This window comes from Balaenoptera musculus, chromosome 14, assembly GCF_009873245.2.
Source record: "Balaenoptera musculus isolate JJ_BM4_2016_0621 chromosome 14, mBalMus1.pri.v3, whole genome shotgun sequence".
Taxonomy (NCBI): domain Eukaryota; kingdom Metazoa; phylum Chordata; class Mammalia; order Artiodactyla; family Balaenopteridae; genus Balaenoptera; species Balaenoptera musculus.
This window is the reverse complement of record NC_045798.1, coordinates 67115145-67132348: the sequence shown is the minus strand read 5'-3', so window position 1 is coordinate 67132348 and position 17204 is coordinate 67115145. Positions and strand designations below refer to the sequence as shown.

Genomic DNA, 17204 nt, shown 5'->3' with positions numbered 1-17204 from the left:
ATACAATCTTTACCCACAAGAGCTCCAGGCATTAGAGGTACTAGTACTAGCCAGTCCCTCTTGTACAGGTTTGGGCACACCGTTGGTATCTAATAAATGCTTGTTTGAATTGAGTTCAGAAATCAAGATACACTTGAAGTCTGGTCAACTTTGGTACTTTGGCAGGCCGGGAGCCTGGAGTGGGGCTGAATCAGACCATTCTGGAGACTGCTTCAGAATGACTGAGATATTGAGTAACTAGACCCATCTTGATTATCACTACTCTAGGGATTCCAGACCCATCCAGGAGTCAGTTTTTACTAGAAAAGCCCCAGAACCCAAAGGAATTTAGTAGTATACACCATGACAGTATTTCTGAATAAGTGTACAATAAACTCTTAGGTTCTTGAGATGTTAATAGATAGTATACAGTGAAATGTGACTCAGAAAGGGGTTCAATAGAGTTGACAGGCCTCTGTACTTTAGGACTTTATGCCTTGAAGCAATGTGCTATGCTCCTTTTATACACTGTCTTATTTAATTTTTTCCCTGTCTTATTTTTCAGTGAGAATTTTTCACTGTCTTATTCTTATTTTTCCCATTTTTAGAGATGAGCAAGCTAAAGCTCAGAGAGTAAGTAATCCGCTCCAGAGCACACAGGGGCCATCATGAGGTAAAGAATGGGACTCTGAAATCAGGTCTTTCTGGCACCAAAGACTGGCTGGTGATCCCTGAAGCAGTGCTGTTTTTAATGTATTCGTGGGCACTAGAACTCTGCCAGAGGGACACATAGCATACAGTTTGGGTTTCCCAAACTGATTTGATTAGGGAATCCTTTTGACTGAATCAGTACTTGAGACTACCTTTCCATTAATACATTTTGAGAAATATTGTGGGCAAATGACTCAGAGATACCCCATGAAAGACAGAAGGGAGGTGGAAGGCAACTCAGGAAGAAAAGCTATTCTAGAAAGAACATTTACTAAAATTGTGCTCAAAGAATGATTTATTGGAAAGCGTAAACGCAAGTTGGACAGGTATCATTTTTTAACCTACAGATTCATAAGCTCCAGCTCATAGCTCATTTCTGACAAATAATATTTGATATGACGTTCCAATTCCAACATATTCACTTAGCTAGTTTTTTAGGATTTGTTGTAGAATTTGACTTACCTCATAGTTCAACTCAGGATGTCACTAATTTTTATAAAGTATATTCACAGTGGGAGTATAAGTTTTAACTTGCTGTGTGTCTCAGCAGGCCTGCAATATGCATTTTGGGATGAGATAATTCTTCACTGTTTAGGACTGACCAAACTTTGTAGGATCTAGCATCCTGGCCCCTACTGACTAAATACCAGTAGTAACCCCCCTTAGTTTTGACAAGAGACATCCCCACAATTTCAAAACTCCACCTAAGGGAGAGTATCACCTCCAACTGAGAACCACAGGTTTAAAACAAACTGGAAAGTTCAATAAGATATTAATTGGAGGATAAACACCTCGCCTGGCTCTGCATTCAGTATTCAAGCAAAGAATTCAAGACTTAACGTGCCAGCTTCAATCCTTCATATCCAATGTCTCATTACATTTCTCTCTATTCTGTTAATAACATGAACAGATTCAACACAAACTGCCAAAATACCATTTTTAGCCAGGAGGGCCAAGCCCTGCTACTGCTTTGCCAACAACAGCAATAAAGCCGGGCAGAAGCTAAGCCCAGGATTGCATGGCGTATTGGCTACCCTCTGAGGCAGCAGCCACAAAACATGTACACCTGAATAGTCTATCATTTTGTCAAGTGTGGACTTGAAGAAGGATTCTGGTTTTATTCTTTTTAAAGTGATTTATTATCACAAAGCTTGCTCCCTTCTCAATGCTGAGTTAGTTCAGCAATGCAGCTCCATCCTTGTTAGGACTGTTAGGACCCAAATAATTTTAGACCAAAACGACGACGACGACAACAACAACAAACTTGACTGTTGGTTCAGTAACATATTCACAGACACATCAGGATGCATTCAGGAACGCTGGCTTCATTTCTTGATTGGAATGCCAATCACCATAAAATCTTCTGCTAGAGTCACTTCTTGGAGATCTAACACTGATTCAGCTTGCTTTTTAAGCTCTACGATCCCATCTGTTTCTCCTTCTCTGGCCAAGGCAACTGGTTTGTACCTCTGACTGAAGTGAGTCAGAACGAGCCTCTTTGCTTGGCACAGCTTTGCAAATGCTGCTGCCATGTGTGGCGTGCTGTGGCCGTGTTCCTTTGCTTTGTCCATCTGGGTGTCATCCAGGGTTGCTTCGTGGATCAACAGGTCTGCTTCAAAGCACAGCTTCACTCCTCCATCATCCACAACCCCAGAACAGTCACCCAAAATGCAGATTTTTCTTCCAACAATAGGCTTTTTTAAGACATCTTGGGGAGAAATTGTAACTCCATTTTCCAGAACAACAGAAATTCCATTTTTCAGCTTCCCATAGGCAGGACCTGGCGGAACACCTAATGACAGAGGCAGATAACATCACGTCATGGGAATGGCATTTATGACTTGTTAAGAGAGTCTGTTTCAACAGCACAGCAAATAGCAAATGGAAAAGGCATCCAATTCTTTTCATAATTGTTATAAATATTTTATTACTTGTGGAAAACTGGAATATTTATACATTTTTAAAAGTTCACTGTTGGCTATTGATATAAGCAATGCCCGAGTACTTAAAACATTTCCAAGCACACGTGTCAGATGAGTTTTAAGCTCTTAAATCCCACTAAAACCTTATTACAGTCAAGATAACAGCCTTGATTCTCTGCTGTGCATGGGAATAACATTATTTGAGAGTGCTGTATTTAATAAGCTCATCTTTGGGTAAAATTAAAGAGCCCATTTAAATGACAAGGTACCAACAAACTAATATAATAAAAAAAAAACTGTTAGAGGGGATTGTCTGGGTCACAAGATCAAGCAGAGTTTCAGGCAGTTATAAATAATCAATCTTCTTTGTAGATAGGGGCAGTTCCATGTTTACCAAACTGGGCTTAAATCTCATATTAATCGAGAATAACACCTGATCATCACTCTGGGCAACACATACAAACAAACAGAATGTGTTCACTAATTCCAACATAGATCATGTTTAAAGTTTCCCAATACAACAGTATTTTCACAGGTTTTTTTTTTTTTTTTTTTTTCAGGACATGGCTATGTAATAATGTATGTACTGTGACTTGATACATTTTGATACATTTGAAGCAGGTAAATGAACATCGTCATGTAGGAGAGGGGCCTTTGGTGGCCCAAATGCTTCTTTTTTTTTTTTTTTTAAATAAACAGCCAACTCTTTTTTTTTTTTTTTAATCAGAACATTTTAAACCCCACATTTGTTTTATTTATTTTTTTATTTTTGGCTGTGTTGGGTTTTCGTTTCTGTGCGAGGGCTTTCTCTAGTTGCGGCGAGCGGGGGCCACTCTTCATCGTGGTGCGCGGGCCTCTCACTATCGCGGCCTCTCTTGTTGCGGAGCACAGGCTCCAGACGCGCAGGCGCAGTAGTTGTGGCTCACGGGCCCAGTCGCTCCGCGGCATGTGGGATCCTCCCAGACCAGGGCTCGAACCCGTGTCCCCTGCGTTGGCAGGCAGACTCTCAACCACTGCGCCACCAGGGAAGCCCTTTTCACAGGTTTTTAGACAATAAAAATACCTTTAGCCTAAGGCACTTTTCCTCATTACTTAGCATTTTGTCTTAGTTGGGAAAGAAAGAAGACATTGTGTAAATAAAGAAGAGACACACAAAAAACCATCACCATCACCGTGTTTTCACAGGCTCTGTTGTAGCCATGCCAAGGAAGGTGGTATGCTGGAGGAATGATGTACCCGGACACTGCTTTGGGAGAGGCGCTGAAGAACTCTTCACACATGATGGCCTAGCATGGAGGAGGTATAAAGCCTTTGATGGGCCCCAAGCCAATCTTTGAATGCTTGCTTCCGAGCGTGATGAACCCAGGTATATAAAACTGGTTAAGGCAGTGTTCTAAACACCAAATTAACTTAATCAAGGTTGACTGACCAGGCAAAGTCAATAAGGAAAACCCAGAGAGCAGTTGGTTGGAGTTGCAAGGTTAAGAACTATGGCAAAAAGTCTCTGGCCAAAGATGTCATTGCAAACATATTTCAAAAAGATGACATGAAAAAATAAAAGCCTAGACCTGAGACAGCAGGTCTACTCCACCAACCAAGATAGTAAAAGCTGAAGATAAGACAGATCAAGAATGTGCATTTAGGGAGCTGAAGAGAGAACTCAAATAGATACTTGGTTTTTGCTCTGTATAGCATATTTTGGCCCCAAGAATTTCCCTTAATAAACAAACTTTGGGCAAAGGAAGTAAGTAGAGAAAATGTCAGTTTTAGGCCTGGGAGACAAGAAAAGGTTTCTATGACACTTCTAACTGCTTTGGTTAACAACAACTAGACTGACGAGAAAGGAAAAAAAAACACTTACCAAGATCTTTCAGTTTCTGTGCATTGAGTTTACCTGGGCGTTTCTTCTCCACAACTGAAAATCCAAAGGAGGGTATTCGATGAAAGAGGCGAAATGCTTTCACAACAAACTGTTCATCATCAACCAGGAGGTATGAGTTTTCTTCTGAGTCTAACAGGATAGTTCTTCCTTGTCCGTCTTTGGGAGGGTTGTCTGCTTTATTCACGTGCACAAATTCTTTCAGTTCTTCTGTAGGACACTGATCCGCTGTAGGCACCAGCTCATGGACCACATAAGGGAAGACCAACTCCGTGTGAGAAAGTTCCATGGTTTGCCAGATAAAGTCTCGAAGCCCTGCAGGGCCATAGATTTCGATCGGCTGTTTGGTGACCATGGAGCCACTCTGCAGGCTGATTGTGCAGAGGAGGCCAGGAAGGCCAAAGAAATGGTCTCCATGAAGATGCGTGATGAAGATCTTAGTAATTCTCCCTTTTGATTGAGGCAGAGAAATAAATTTGGGAATTTTTCAGAAATAAAACCCATACAAAGCTACTTGAAACATGCATAACAACTTACATAGAAAGCAATAAAATGAATTTAGAAGTTCTACTTATCACCATAAACTTATTTCTTTATATTCTTCTACATGATTCTAGAAGCAAGAAAGACAGGTATTATTTCACTAGATGGTTTTAATAAGATATAACTTTTTTTCATAAAACATCTTCAAATTACACAGTGTTACAGTTTTAAGAGTATTTTCCTACACATCCTCTTACTGAAAAAAAAAAAAAAAAGGAAAAAGTGTACCAAAATGATTCATATAAGTAACCAGATAGGCCACAAGTGTTAAAAACATCTGGCAGTTACACTGCCCCCTACTGCTCCCTCTGAGAACAGCAAATATGAACAGTACTTCCAGCATAAAAATGTTCCCCTGGCTCCAACGGACTGGACCAGTGCCTGAATTCAAAATTGCCTTTTAAGGACTCCACACTGGACAGAGATTAACTAACCAAGCCAGAGCGTGCTTGTCTGGGTGAGGCTGAAGAGGGAGAAAAAGGAAGGGGGATGAGGGAGGGAGAGGAAAGGAAGGAGGGAGAAGGAGGGAGGTGGAAAGGGAGTGGGGTGAAGAACCGAGGGGGAGGAAGTGGGCAATAGACGCAGAGTGCAGTGTAGAGGGTAGATCCCCCATGGTGCTATGTAAAGGCATGTGGGCCCCTCCCTTTCTCGCAATCTGAACCAATACAACAGCTTTTCCAGTGCACACTGACTTAGGTTGTAACTTGATTTAGCCATTGGTAAACTGAATTTACTCCTGGTATGTGGCAGGATGCCACATCAACATTTTTCTCAGATGCACCACGAGGCCTTTTAAAAGCAACAATCACAATTAACACATTTTTAGTATAACAGTGGCTTCCAGTCCTAGCTCATGGCCCACCCATTTCAAACATTTGATACCATAAAAGAACAGGAACAGTTTATCGATGCCATAAAAGAACAGGAATAGTTTACTGTGATGGGATTTGTCCTGTGACCTCTAGGTAACAGTGTTCTCCAAGCAAGTGTTCCCAGTGTTACTACACCAAGCCAGGCCCCTGTGGCAGAGAATAGACTGGGCAGAGGCTGATCTTGAACCTTGAAAATCGCCAGGAGGCACGCCAGAAGTTTCCTCAACATGCTCCTTTTTGTTTTCTCTTTTTAGTCCTCGTTTTTGCAGTTTTTTGACTTCTGGAACCCTTTCCTTTCCCCCTTCCTGCTGTCTGGGCTGCCAACACACCCCCAAGTGTGACCTGAGGACTCAACAGACAAAAAAACTACAACAGTTGTTGAGTCTCACGCTGACCTCAAAACTGCCAAATCAGTCTTTCTGGGCCTCTCCCTATCTACTGCAAAACACAGCCAAAACTGAACACCAAAACAATCTGTGAACTCAAAGCAAGTGAGATAAATTAAGTAAGAAAAGGTACTTCCCACAGATATCACAGTTTCAGGGGAGACAAACATTTCATTTTTCAAGAAAGTTGATTTCAGAGGGAGAAGGAATGGCAACCACAATTATCAAAGGTAAGAGGAAGCTATCAAATGAAAAAAGAAACATGCATGAGTTCCCTTTCACTTAAGATCACGAAAGTTACCAGGGAAAATGTCATCCATATAGGACCAAGCATCCTCTAAGGGATAATGCAGTGATATTTACTGCCGTAGGAAAACGTCTGCAATACATCGTTCATACGTAATATTCAGTTGAAAAAAAGCAGATCACACCAAGTATAGTTTGATTCCATTTATGCAAAATTATACACAAACACACACACAAATACACCTACACCATTACCATGTCTACATGTATAGAAAATTCACCAAAGAGAGGAGGATTTAGGCTTTTCTTATTTATATTTTTCTGCTTTGTTTGAACTTTTACAATGAGCATGTATACTTATTATAATCATTTTTAAAATTATACTTTTATAATACTTTTTGTAATCATTTTTGAGGAAAAAAAGGCTTAAGCTCACTCTTTAAAATTATGAAAAAACTAGATATGGCAAACCTACACTTTTTAATTAGATGCTTGCATATTAGGACCAAGGAAACTTGCAAGAAGTATATCTAGAGAAACAGAAAATACTTCCTTATGAAACCCATAAAACATTATTACCCCAGGAGGTAGTATAAGCTAAAAGGGCTTCAATGACTCCAATAGCGATAGGTCCATATTGGGTTATTGAGAGAAACCAAGATGTATGGAGGGTGCTGCATTCCAGGTTGAGACTGGGGCTTTTGAAGCACTAGAGTGTCTCAGCTAATGTTCTGGGATTACCATATCACCCTCCTCTCTGAGGCCAGGAAATTTTCTCTTAAGTCAACAAAAATTTTGTAAACTAAAGGTTCCCTTAGATTTTATTTTATTATTATTACTATTTTTTGCCAAACTTTTATTTTAAAAAGCTCGAGCTTTGTGAACTGTTTACAAAAATATATAGAATAGCTGTAAAATATAAAACACTAGAGAAAGGTATTGTGGCAGATAGAGTTAAGGTGGTACATGGGTACCACCATGGCCCCTGCCTCCTGCTGTTCATATCCTTCTGTAATCCCTTCCCCTTGAGTGTGGGTGGGACTGGGGACTTACTCCTAACCAGTAAAATACAGCACAAGGATACAATACGATTATGTCATTTACAGGACTCCATCTTGCCGGCAGACTTGCTCTGGAGTCTCCCCCTTGCTGGCAGTAATCGAGCAAGCTACCCGGAAGCAGAACCCCACGACGAGGAATGACAGGAGGCCTCTAGTTGCTGCGGGCAGCCTCAGTCCTACAACTACAAGGATTCTGCCGACAACCTGAGGGAGCATTAAAAACAGATTCTTCCCCTAGTGGATGAGAGCGCAGCCCTGGCCAAGACCTGGACTGCAGCCTAGTGAGACCCTGAAGCAGAGAATCCAGCTAAGCCAGGCCCGAACTCCCTGACCCACAGAAACTATGAGATAATAAATGCAAATAACCCACTAAATTGATAATCTGCTATGCAGCATTAGATAACTGATACAGGTACTAAGTAAAAAGTGAAGACTTACCCTATACCCAAACCTCTTAACACAACAGTTACTTGTTTCTATTTTAATCACCCTGCCACCTTAACCCCTACTCTCTAAAATGTTAAATATTACAGCCTCCACTTTGGCATGTGGAGGCATGTTCTCGTGAAAGGAACCCCTGTGTGATCCAAGGGAAGTAAAGCATAATATCTGCTCTGACCTCAGGGTTTCAACATAAGACAGTATATAATTAGGGTTGAACTGTGTACACCTCAAGGCCACGTGTCCCAAGTGATATGCATTAGTCCCTTCTTCCAACAGCTCTTTTCCTAACTCCCAATCTTGGTCTGGGACATCATCACCTGTAACTTGTAATAATTCTTCACTTCTTCACATACTAGACATTTACTCAGTCACCACCTCCTGTTGGCTCTATAAGTATCTCTTTGAGTCTCTCATCTTCATCCTTATCCCTACTTCCTGCTTCAACATCTTCATCCTTATCCCTACTTCCTGCTTCAACATCTTCATCTCTCTCTCTCAGGTGAATGCCACTGCCTTGGAACTGGTCTCCTGATGCCAATCTCTCTCTCCCAATATATTTGCCGTTGGAAAACTGTCCTAAAACACAAATCAGACCATGTCATTGCTCGGCTTAAAATTTTTTAATGATTCCTTGTTGCCAATAGAATAATAAGGTCCAGATACCTTAGAATACCACAGGAGTCCTCATAGTCTGCCCTTACTTCCTTAAGCATTCTTATCTCTCATCTATCCAGCCAAGTACTGAAAGTTCTGGATAGCTTAATATTCCCCAAACATGTCATTTCTCTCCTAGAAACTCTTGCTCACTTTGTCGTCTGTTCCTTGAAGGTCCATCCCTACTCCTCTCCCCAGAGAAACTTCTATTCATCTCCTACATCCTAGCTCACTGCTACCATCTCTAGGTTGCTTTCCCTGAACACACAGATACAGTTAGTGTCCCCCTCCTTAGTGCTTCAAAAGTAGTTAGAAAACACCTCCATTATTCTTACTTATCAAATTACACCATGACTGTTTGCATGTCAGTTTTCACCACTAGACCAAGGAATCCTTGGATGATAGAACTATACTTCCTTTAGTCATCAAATGCTAGGTACTGTGACGAGTGGTAGGAATTTCAATAACTACCATTTACCAAGACCTAACAAGTGAGAGGCACTGTACTAAGTGCTGAACATCTTATTCATGCATTAACTGAACAGATATTACTAGGCATCTGCTAGGTATGTAAGTGATCACTGAGTTTACCTTATTGTACAGGGAAATACACGGTGACCACAGAAACAACTATTTAAAAAGCATAATTCTAGATACTGAGGATGCTAAGAAGTCAATAAAAATAGCACAAAACAGTAGAATGCCTGGGGTGAGGAGACATTACTTAACCCCGGAGGTTCAGCCTTTGAGAAGACAGCGTTTGAGCTAAGATTTAACTGATGAGAAGGAGACAACCACACAGAGAAGGGATTATTATATACAGTTCTCACAACACCCCTTCTACGTCGAGTTTTTAACCCCATTTTCAAGGTGAGGAAAGCAAAGCTTAAGCTGGCTGATCTGCTAAGGTAATAAGCCGAGACACAGCTGGGACTGGAACCCTGGTCTGCCTGACTCTGGGCCAAGGCTCTGGCGGACACTGTACTCTTCAGTCTGCCGGTGCCAAGCTCACCCTGTTCCCTATGGCTGGAATGCCCTTCTTCTCCCCAGCCCAGGGAACCCTTCCTCCTCCTTTAACAACTCACAGATCACCTTCTCTGAGAATGACCCCAAGGGGAAAAGAACATTTCACTCCCCAGAACATCTACCACCCTTTGTATTCTCTCATGATACTTACACCTAGCTCCTGGTGGACGTAAGTATGTTCCTTTGCTTGGGCAATGTCTATTTAATATGTCTGATGTAACCCACTCCATCCTCCATGCCCTAAGCCTATAGAAATCCTTGCTCTCAACATTTACAGGAAGAATGAAAAGTAAATACATAAATAAGGAAGGAAGGGAGGAAGGGAGGGAGGGAGGGAGGAAGGAAGGAAGGAAGGAAGGGAGGAAGGAAGGGAGGAAGGAAGGGAGGCAGGGAGGAAGAAAGGAAGAAAGGAAGAAAGGAAGGAAGGAAGGGAGGGAGGGAGGAAGGAAGGAAGGAAAGAAGGAAGGAAGGAAGGAAAGAAGGAAGAAAGATAGTTTAGTGGGTGTGGCCAGATACCCCAGCACCTTCCAAGTATTGCCAGGGCTCCAGCACTGAAATGGGGTGCAACTGTCAGGGCTGTTTCTAAGCAAAAGGCCCAAGGAAAGCCAAGAAAATGAAGCAGAACAAGAGACAGCCTTAATGAGAGAGCTGAATGCACACTAACCTGCTTTAAGTTGGCTTTTCATAAGCTGTGTCTGGGTCCCCTCCCCACAGTCAAAGAGCCAGCACTCGCCTTCACACCGAAGGACCAGAGCAGAGGCACCCCGGGTTGGGGATGGGTATGCTGCGCCTGTCCCCAGAAATGTCACATCCATAGACATCTTCCACCCTGGAACGAGAAGATCCCTTAGGGATTATTACACATCACTGCTCAGAATCACCAAAAACAGGTTCTTGTGAGTTTTACTATTACCTATGTTTTGGTTATTAAGAATAGTTTGCATTCCTGTTCTCTAATAGTTTTCCACAGAAATCTGAAGAAAGATTTTAGTAACTCTTAATCAGTTAAAACCACAAATTACCAAACTTTGTGTGACTGCTCACACAAACAAAAATAAATTTTAAAAAAGCCAAACCCAGTCAATTAATAACTATAATTGAATTCCAACTATATGAGATTCTGGAAAAGGCAAAACTATGGGAATGGACACAGTGGTTTGACTCTACAAGGTGGGTACTATATCATCATCCCCATTTTAGAGATGGGGAAGCTGAGGCACAGAGAGGTAGTGACTTGCCTAGGGTCCCACGGCTAGTAAGTGGCAGAGCTGGGATTCAGACACCAGGACACTAGCTCCAGGGCAACTCTTATCATGTCACCTTCTGTCTTAAGCATTCCTTATGTTGTAGCTTTATTATCCATAACAAAGGTCCAGGTGACACCTTAATTTCAGATGTCTAGCCTCTAGAATTGTGCAAGAATAAATTTCTGTTGTTTAAAAAAAAAAAAAGACAGTGGTTTGGGGGAAGGGAGTGAGGGATGAATAGGTAGAGCACGCGGGATTTTTAGGACATGGGATTTAGCACATGGGATTTTTTAGCAAAACTATTCTATATGATGCAGTAAACACAGACACACGTCATTGTACATTGGTCAAACCCACAGAATATACAATACAGAGTGAATGAACCCTAATGTAAACTTTAGTTAACAATAATGTATCAGGGAACCAGATCTCACATGCATGCTGCAACTAAGAGTTCACTTGCCACAACTAAGGAGCCCACGAGCTGCAACTAAGGAGCCTGCCTGCCACAACTAAGACCCAGTGCAACCAAATAAATAAATAAATAAATATTTTTAAAAAGAATGTATCAATATTGGCTCATCACTACCACACTAATGTAAGATGTTAATATTAGCGGAAATTGGGGGGAGGCGTGGGTATATAAGAACCCTGTACTTTCTCCTTATTAATTTTTTAAAAAAGTCTTTCTAATAAATAAACAACTCTAGTGAGATTCTGGGCAAGAGCTGGAATTTAATTATGCTCACTAAGTGATATCTCTGGTGCCCGTGGTGAGCAGCCCTTTCTCTGAACCATCATAAACCACAGCAATGCTCTACAACACTCTACAGTAATGCTAATACCACACAGCAATGCTGAGTGAATGTCTCACTCCCCTAATAATAGAGTCCATGAGGGGTTAGCACCTGGGCTTCTGCTCTTATAAGTCATCAGCAATAACCTGTTGAGTGTGTAGATTCCTGCCAACTCCTGAGATCTCTTTTTCCTTTTACTACTTTTGGGCACATCTATCTCTGATATACTTCTGTGATAGGAGATATGCATCAAATAAAATAAGCACAAACTCAAACTTATATATCAATATAAACAATTATAGAGCATCCACACTGATGACAGGGAAGAAAACAAACATATAGGTTTAAGAAAAACTACTAAAACAAGAAAATTGGACAGCAAGCTGGATAAATATATCATCTATAGGGAAAAAAAATCTATCAGAAACTTTTCTCAGTCCTAGCAATAACCAGATAAAAATAAAAATAAGGAAAAAAACCCTCAGTCACAAGAGAAAAAGAAGCCTTATAAAATAACTAGAAAGTTAATAGGAAAGGAATAGACCGTAAAAGACCCAAAAAGAGATACACATTAGCTTCCCTGATAGGAAGATTTACTATCACAGAAATGTCTATCTTTTCATAATTAATGTATATATATTTAATGTAAATTCTATCAGATTTCCAGCGGGATTTATCTTGGAACAAAAGCAACCCAAAGATCACATGGAAGAAAAAATACATGTCTGAGAATGGGCAAGAAAAGTACACAAAGCATTGAGTAGTGACTTAACTTTTCTAGATATTAACACATACTACACTAATCAGGCATAAAGAAAACAGAATAATATTGGCACAAAAATAGAGGTGACAGAGAAGGGACAGTCCAGAAATAAACCCAGGTACGTACAGAAATCAATATACAACAAAAGAGTAAAAAGGGTGGCTTTTTTAATGAACAACACTGACGTAATTGGCTATTTCTGCAGAAAAAAGAAAGCAAGATTCTTATTTTGCATTGTATATAAAAATACATTCCATATGGTTTAGAAATATAAATGTGAAAGGTCCAAAAAAATATGTTCAAAAAATTACGAGAATATGTATATAACTTTGGGGATGAGAAAGCCCTTACTGGCAAGACATGAAACCCAGAAAATTTTTGAGACGACATTTTTACTACACTTTCATATATCAAGATTCTTAAAGTCAAAGGACCAAAAAAAACACCTGGAGAAAACTGTACTGTATGATAAAGGGTTAATGCCCCTAAGAAATGGTCCAAGTAAATGCATTAATAAAAACAAAAAAACTGATAAAATAAAAAAATAAGCAATGAATATACACAGGAAATTCACAGTAGAAATCCAAACGGCCAATAAGCATGAAAAGTGCTCAGTCACCCAGTAGTTAGAAGAAATGCAAATTAAAGAAAAAGATACATTATTTTCCACACATCAGCTGGCAAATATTAATGCTATCCAGTGCTAGCCAAGACAAGGGAAAATGGGTACCTGCATTTTACTAGTGGTGTTAGTATGAATTGCTATTATGTTTTGGGAGAGTAATCTGGCAATATATATTACCAATAATAATGATGCTGCTAATAGCAACATACTTTAACCCAGCAATCCCATTTTTGGGAATCGACCTTACAGAAATAAAGGATGTGTGTACAATGATGTTTATTGTGCTACTTTTAAGGTGGCTAAAATTTGGAAACCATCTGAATATATATATATACATATACATACACATATATATGTATATATATATATATATATCAATAGGGAAACAACTGAATATTTTATTGTCTATTCATATCATGAACTATTTATTCTACAGTTCAGTCAGGTCTGTAACTCTTGTCCTGAAGGGATGACAATGAGAAAAGTTACAGATGGCTATGGCATAATCTCATTTTTATAACAATGCCCAAACCTCTACATTATACAAGACAGTCTGGTGAGGAAGGATATACACCATATTGCTAATATTGGTTATCTCAGGGGTGATTAAAATGATGGTGGTGATGGTGGAGATTATTAACTTTTCTTTTAAATCTTTGAATTGTTTTTGGTTGCAATAAGCAGCATTTCATTTATTTATTTTTAATTTATATTTAATTTACTTAATTTATATTTTATATTTAATTTACTTAATATTGATGATTTTTAAGAAATGTGTCATAATGCTGAACATGCTCTTCTAACTACATATCACCTGATCTCCCTTTCCATTTGGGGATACAGTCACCTCACACAGCAGGTGGGTGGTACGTCTCTCCACCCCCCCACACAAGCCTTTAGGTTATTGCTAGTGTCCTTTCCATGTGTCACTCCACATTTTCACCTCCAAGATCAAGACTTCCTCTGATAATATTTGCAGAGGCTTTCTTATTGGATTGCAGTTTGCAAGAGGCGGAAGAATACACAGAATGTAGAAAGTTGAAAATTTAAGGTAATAAATGCAGAAAGTATAATAGAATATAATCACTTTGCATGTGTAACAAATAATAGATCTAAGCCAGTGGTACAGAACCCTGGAGAGTATGAGAGTATTAGAATCACCTAGAGAGCTTTTAAAACATATCAATGATTGGGCTCCATCCCAGAACAATTAAACAGGAAATTCTGCAAGAGATCTGTGTTTTAGAATTAAAAAAAAAAAATTCTTCCCCTGTGATTCTAACCTGCAGTCAGTTTTGAGAACCACTTAGTGAAAGGCTAATGGAGAACTATAATGGATGGATCAGGCTGACGTGAGCTCACTAGTCAACTAGTCAATCTTTTTTTAAAAAAAACTTTTGTTATGAAAAATTTCAAACACAGATTAGTATAATGCACTGTCACATACCCATCACCAAGCTTCAACAATTATCAACTCACAGTCAATCCTGTTTCATCTTTATCCCTCACCCATCGTCTAAGAACACTTGACAAGTGGTACTATTGGGTACTTCCATCAGGGAGCACACGCTGTCTGGCTGTCTCTCTTTTTCTGACGTTAACGGCCACTAATGATCATTTCCAGGATCAATGATTTCATTAGGGGTTGCCAAGGTGATATTCTCTCATTCCTTCTGTAGTTATTAGCTGGCATCCTTCTGTATTTCCCTGATCAATTAGTTAGTCACCCTGCAATACAATTTGTACGGAAAAGGTCCAGTGATCAATCTTGACACCACAAAGAGAGACAAGACCTAATCCAACTCCTGATGCGATGTAATATGAAGTACACAGTAATTTAGGAGGTTTTCTTGCCAAAAAGTATAACCTGCATCTGGAAAAGGCTGTCATCTAAATACCAGTTTATTAAAGGACACCACAGGGATGGAAAAAGCAAATTTCAGTATGTAAGAAACATTACAGGACAAATGACTTGGCTTCTTCAACAAGTGAAATACAAGGAAAAACAATAATAAAGAGGAAGGAGATGAAGAGATATGAGCCGTCAACCAAGTGTAGCATGTGTAGCTTGTTTGACTCCTGATTTGGACAACCAGATAATGGGAGGGAAAAAAAGAGACAATAGGGGATATGTAAACGTTCACTGGATAGATGGTAACATGAAATTCTTACGAGATTGATAATGGTTTTATATTTAAGGAGTTACTGTGTTCTGTAAACAAACAAGTATTTAATGGATGAAATGGTACATTTAGATTTACTTTAAAATAATCCAGTGGGGGGTGAAGGTACCAGATGAAACTGATTGATTGTGAGTTGGTACATGAGTTGGTACATTCAGTACACGATTCTATTTTGGTATATATTTGAAAGTTTCCATAACAAAAAGTTGAAAAACAAGCCAAATAATCAACTCTTCCACTAGGTCGGAAGTAATCGGAAGTTAATTTATTTAATCAGTGGTGCATGTTTTGTGACATGCACCATTCTAAGCACTAGGAAATAAGTGACCAAACCAGATTTTGATCCCTGTCTTTTTGGACAAAAAAAGAAAAAACCCAGCCGCTTGCTTTCTCATGACTATGATCCACTTTGGAGGAAGTGCACATTCCGGGCGAGAACACAGCACACGATCGATCGCAGTACTGTCACTTGACACTCTGGGCCAGTGGTTCTCAGTCCCGGCTCCATATCACAAACACCTGGTGATTCTGGGGCCTCAGCACTTGGAAGGCTTCCCAGAAGATTCTAAAGGCTGCCGGGTTCAGAGCGAGTTTCTAGGCAGGCAGTGCCAGCCCTGCAATCACCCAGTGGTGCAGGCACGGCAGATACTGCCAGCCTCCATTTTAGAGATGAATAAAGCGTGGCCCGCGAGATAAGAGTGAGCGGCCAAGGCCGAGCCAGGGCCAGAGGCCAGGTCTCCAACCGTTGGCCAGCCCAGCCTCTCCTCCAAGTCAGCATCAGTGTAGCAAAAGGAGGGGTGGGCGTCGGCAGGAGGGCCGGGTGACTGAGGCCCCCGTCTGGGGGTGGGGGTGGACGAGGCGCGTCCTCGCTCCCCGGCGCTCCCGGGCCTGGGTCCTCTGCTCCGGTCCCGGCCCGCGAGTCCGCAGGAAGCGCGCCCTCAGCCCGCTCGGCGGGCGCGTGGGAGGCCTCGGCGGCGCAGACCCTGGCCCGCCCCCCTCCGGCGCGCCCTGCCCCACTCACCCACTCCCCGAGACCCGCGGCAAGAGCCGAGGGAGGCGCAGGCCCGCAGCGAGGCCCAGCCGTCCACGGGGAGACGACGCGCGCGGGCGGAAGTGTGCCGCCGGCCGTGCCCGCGTGAGGCCGCTCTAGGAGGCGCCGGAGGTCCGCGCTCGGTGGTTCCCGCTGGAGCTCAACCGCGCCTGGAGGCTGGACAGCGGCCCTGGGCGCCTGCTCTGTCCTGCAGTGGGGCTCCCTCTCCTTCACGCCCGCACCAGCGCGCTGGGTTCGATGGTGGCGGCAACCCGTGAGGACCAGAGCCCCCAAGGTGAAAAACGTCTACTGTTCAGCTTTTTGTTTTCCGTGTAATGTTTTCAAACAAGAGTGTTCTACCAGATGCTTTGCTCTGGCATATCTTTGTGTAAAGTCTGTTCTTTCGTGGGGATGAATCGTTCTATCTTAATCACTAAATCTGAAAGTGTAAGCTTGCGCTGCCTTAGAATCAGAGTTCATAGCAGCGTTACTATAGATCCTGAGTCTCCGCTCCATTTCACTTTGCTGTTCCAGGGATACAGCGGAATGTTTGCTGAAAATCTGAAGCTGCCTGTGCTGTGGGAATGTTTGCTGAAAATCTGAAGCGGCCTGTGCTGTGCACGCACGAGCGTCGCAGGTGTGTTCACTTAGTGAACGCACAGCATAGCCTGCTGGACGCGCGAGTGAAGAGCCGGGGCCTAAACTGCATGTAGTGACTACAAACCACGGGGAAAACACTCATTGATTTAAATCCCAATTTTCAAAATTTCAGGCTTGGGACTTCCCTGGTGGCGCAGTGGTTAAGATTCCCCCTGCCAATGCAGGGGACATGGGTT

The 17204-nt window shown here is 41.5% G+C and overlaps 1 protein-coding gene across 2 annotated transcripts; it reads right to left on the bottom strand.

The window, feature by feature from the left end:
- Positions 1-1231: 1231 nt before the first annotated feature.
- On the bottom strand, positions 1232-16454 carry ELAC1 (elaC ribonuclease Z 1). Of its 2 annotated transcripts, XM_036823590.1 has the most exons (5): positions 16360-16454; positions 14635-14883; positions 10388-10552; positions 4474-4941; positions 1232-2482 (listed from the first exon to the last, which is right to left on the bottom strand). In XM_036823590.1, exons 3-5 carry the CDS (start codon positions 10542-10544, stop codon positions 2016-2018), a joined length of 1092 nt encoding a protein of 363 aa, XP_036679485.1. In that variant the 5' UTR covers positions 10545-10552; positions 14635-14883; positions 16360-16454; the 3' UTR covers positions 1232-2015. The 2 variants fall into 2 exon arrangements, with proteins under 2 accessions (XP_036679485.1, XP_036679484.1); XM_036823589.1 differs by lacking the exon at positions 14635-14883 and having other exon boundaries at positions 16360-16453.
- Between the last annotated feature and the right edge of the window lie 750 nt (positions 16455-17204).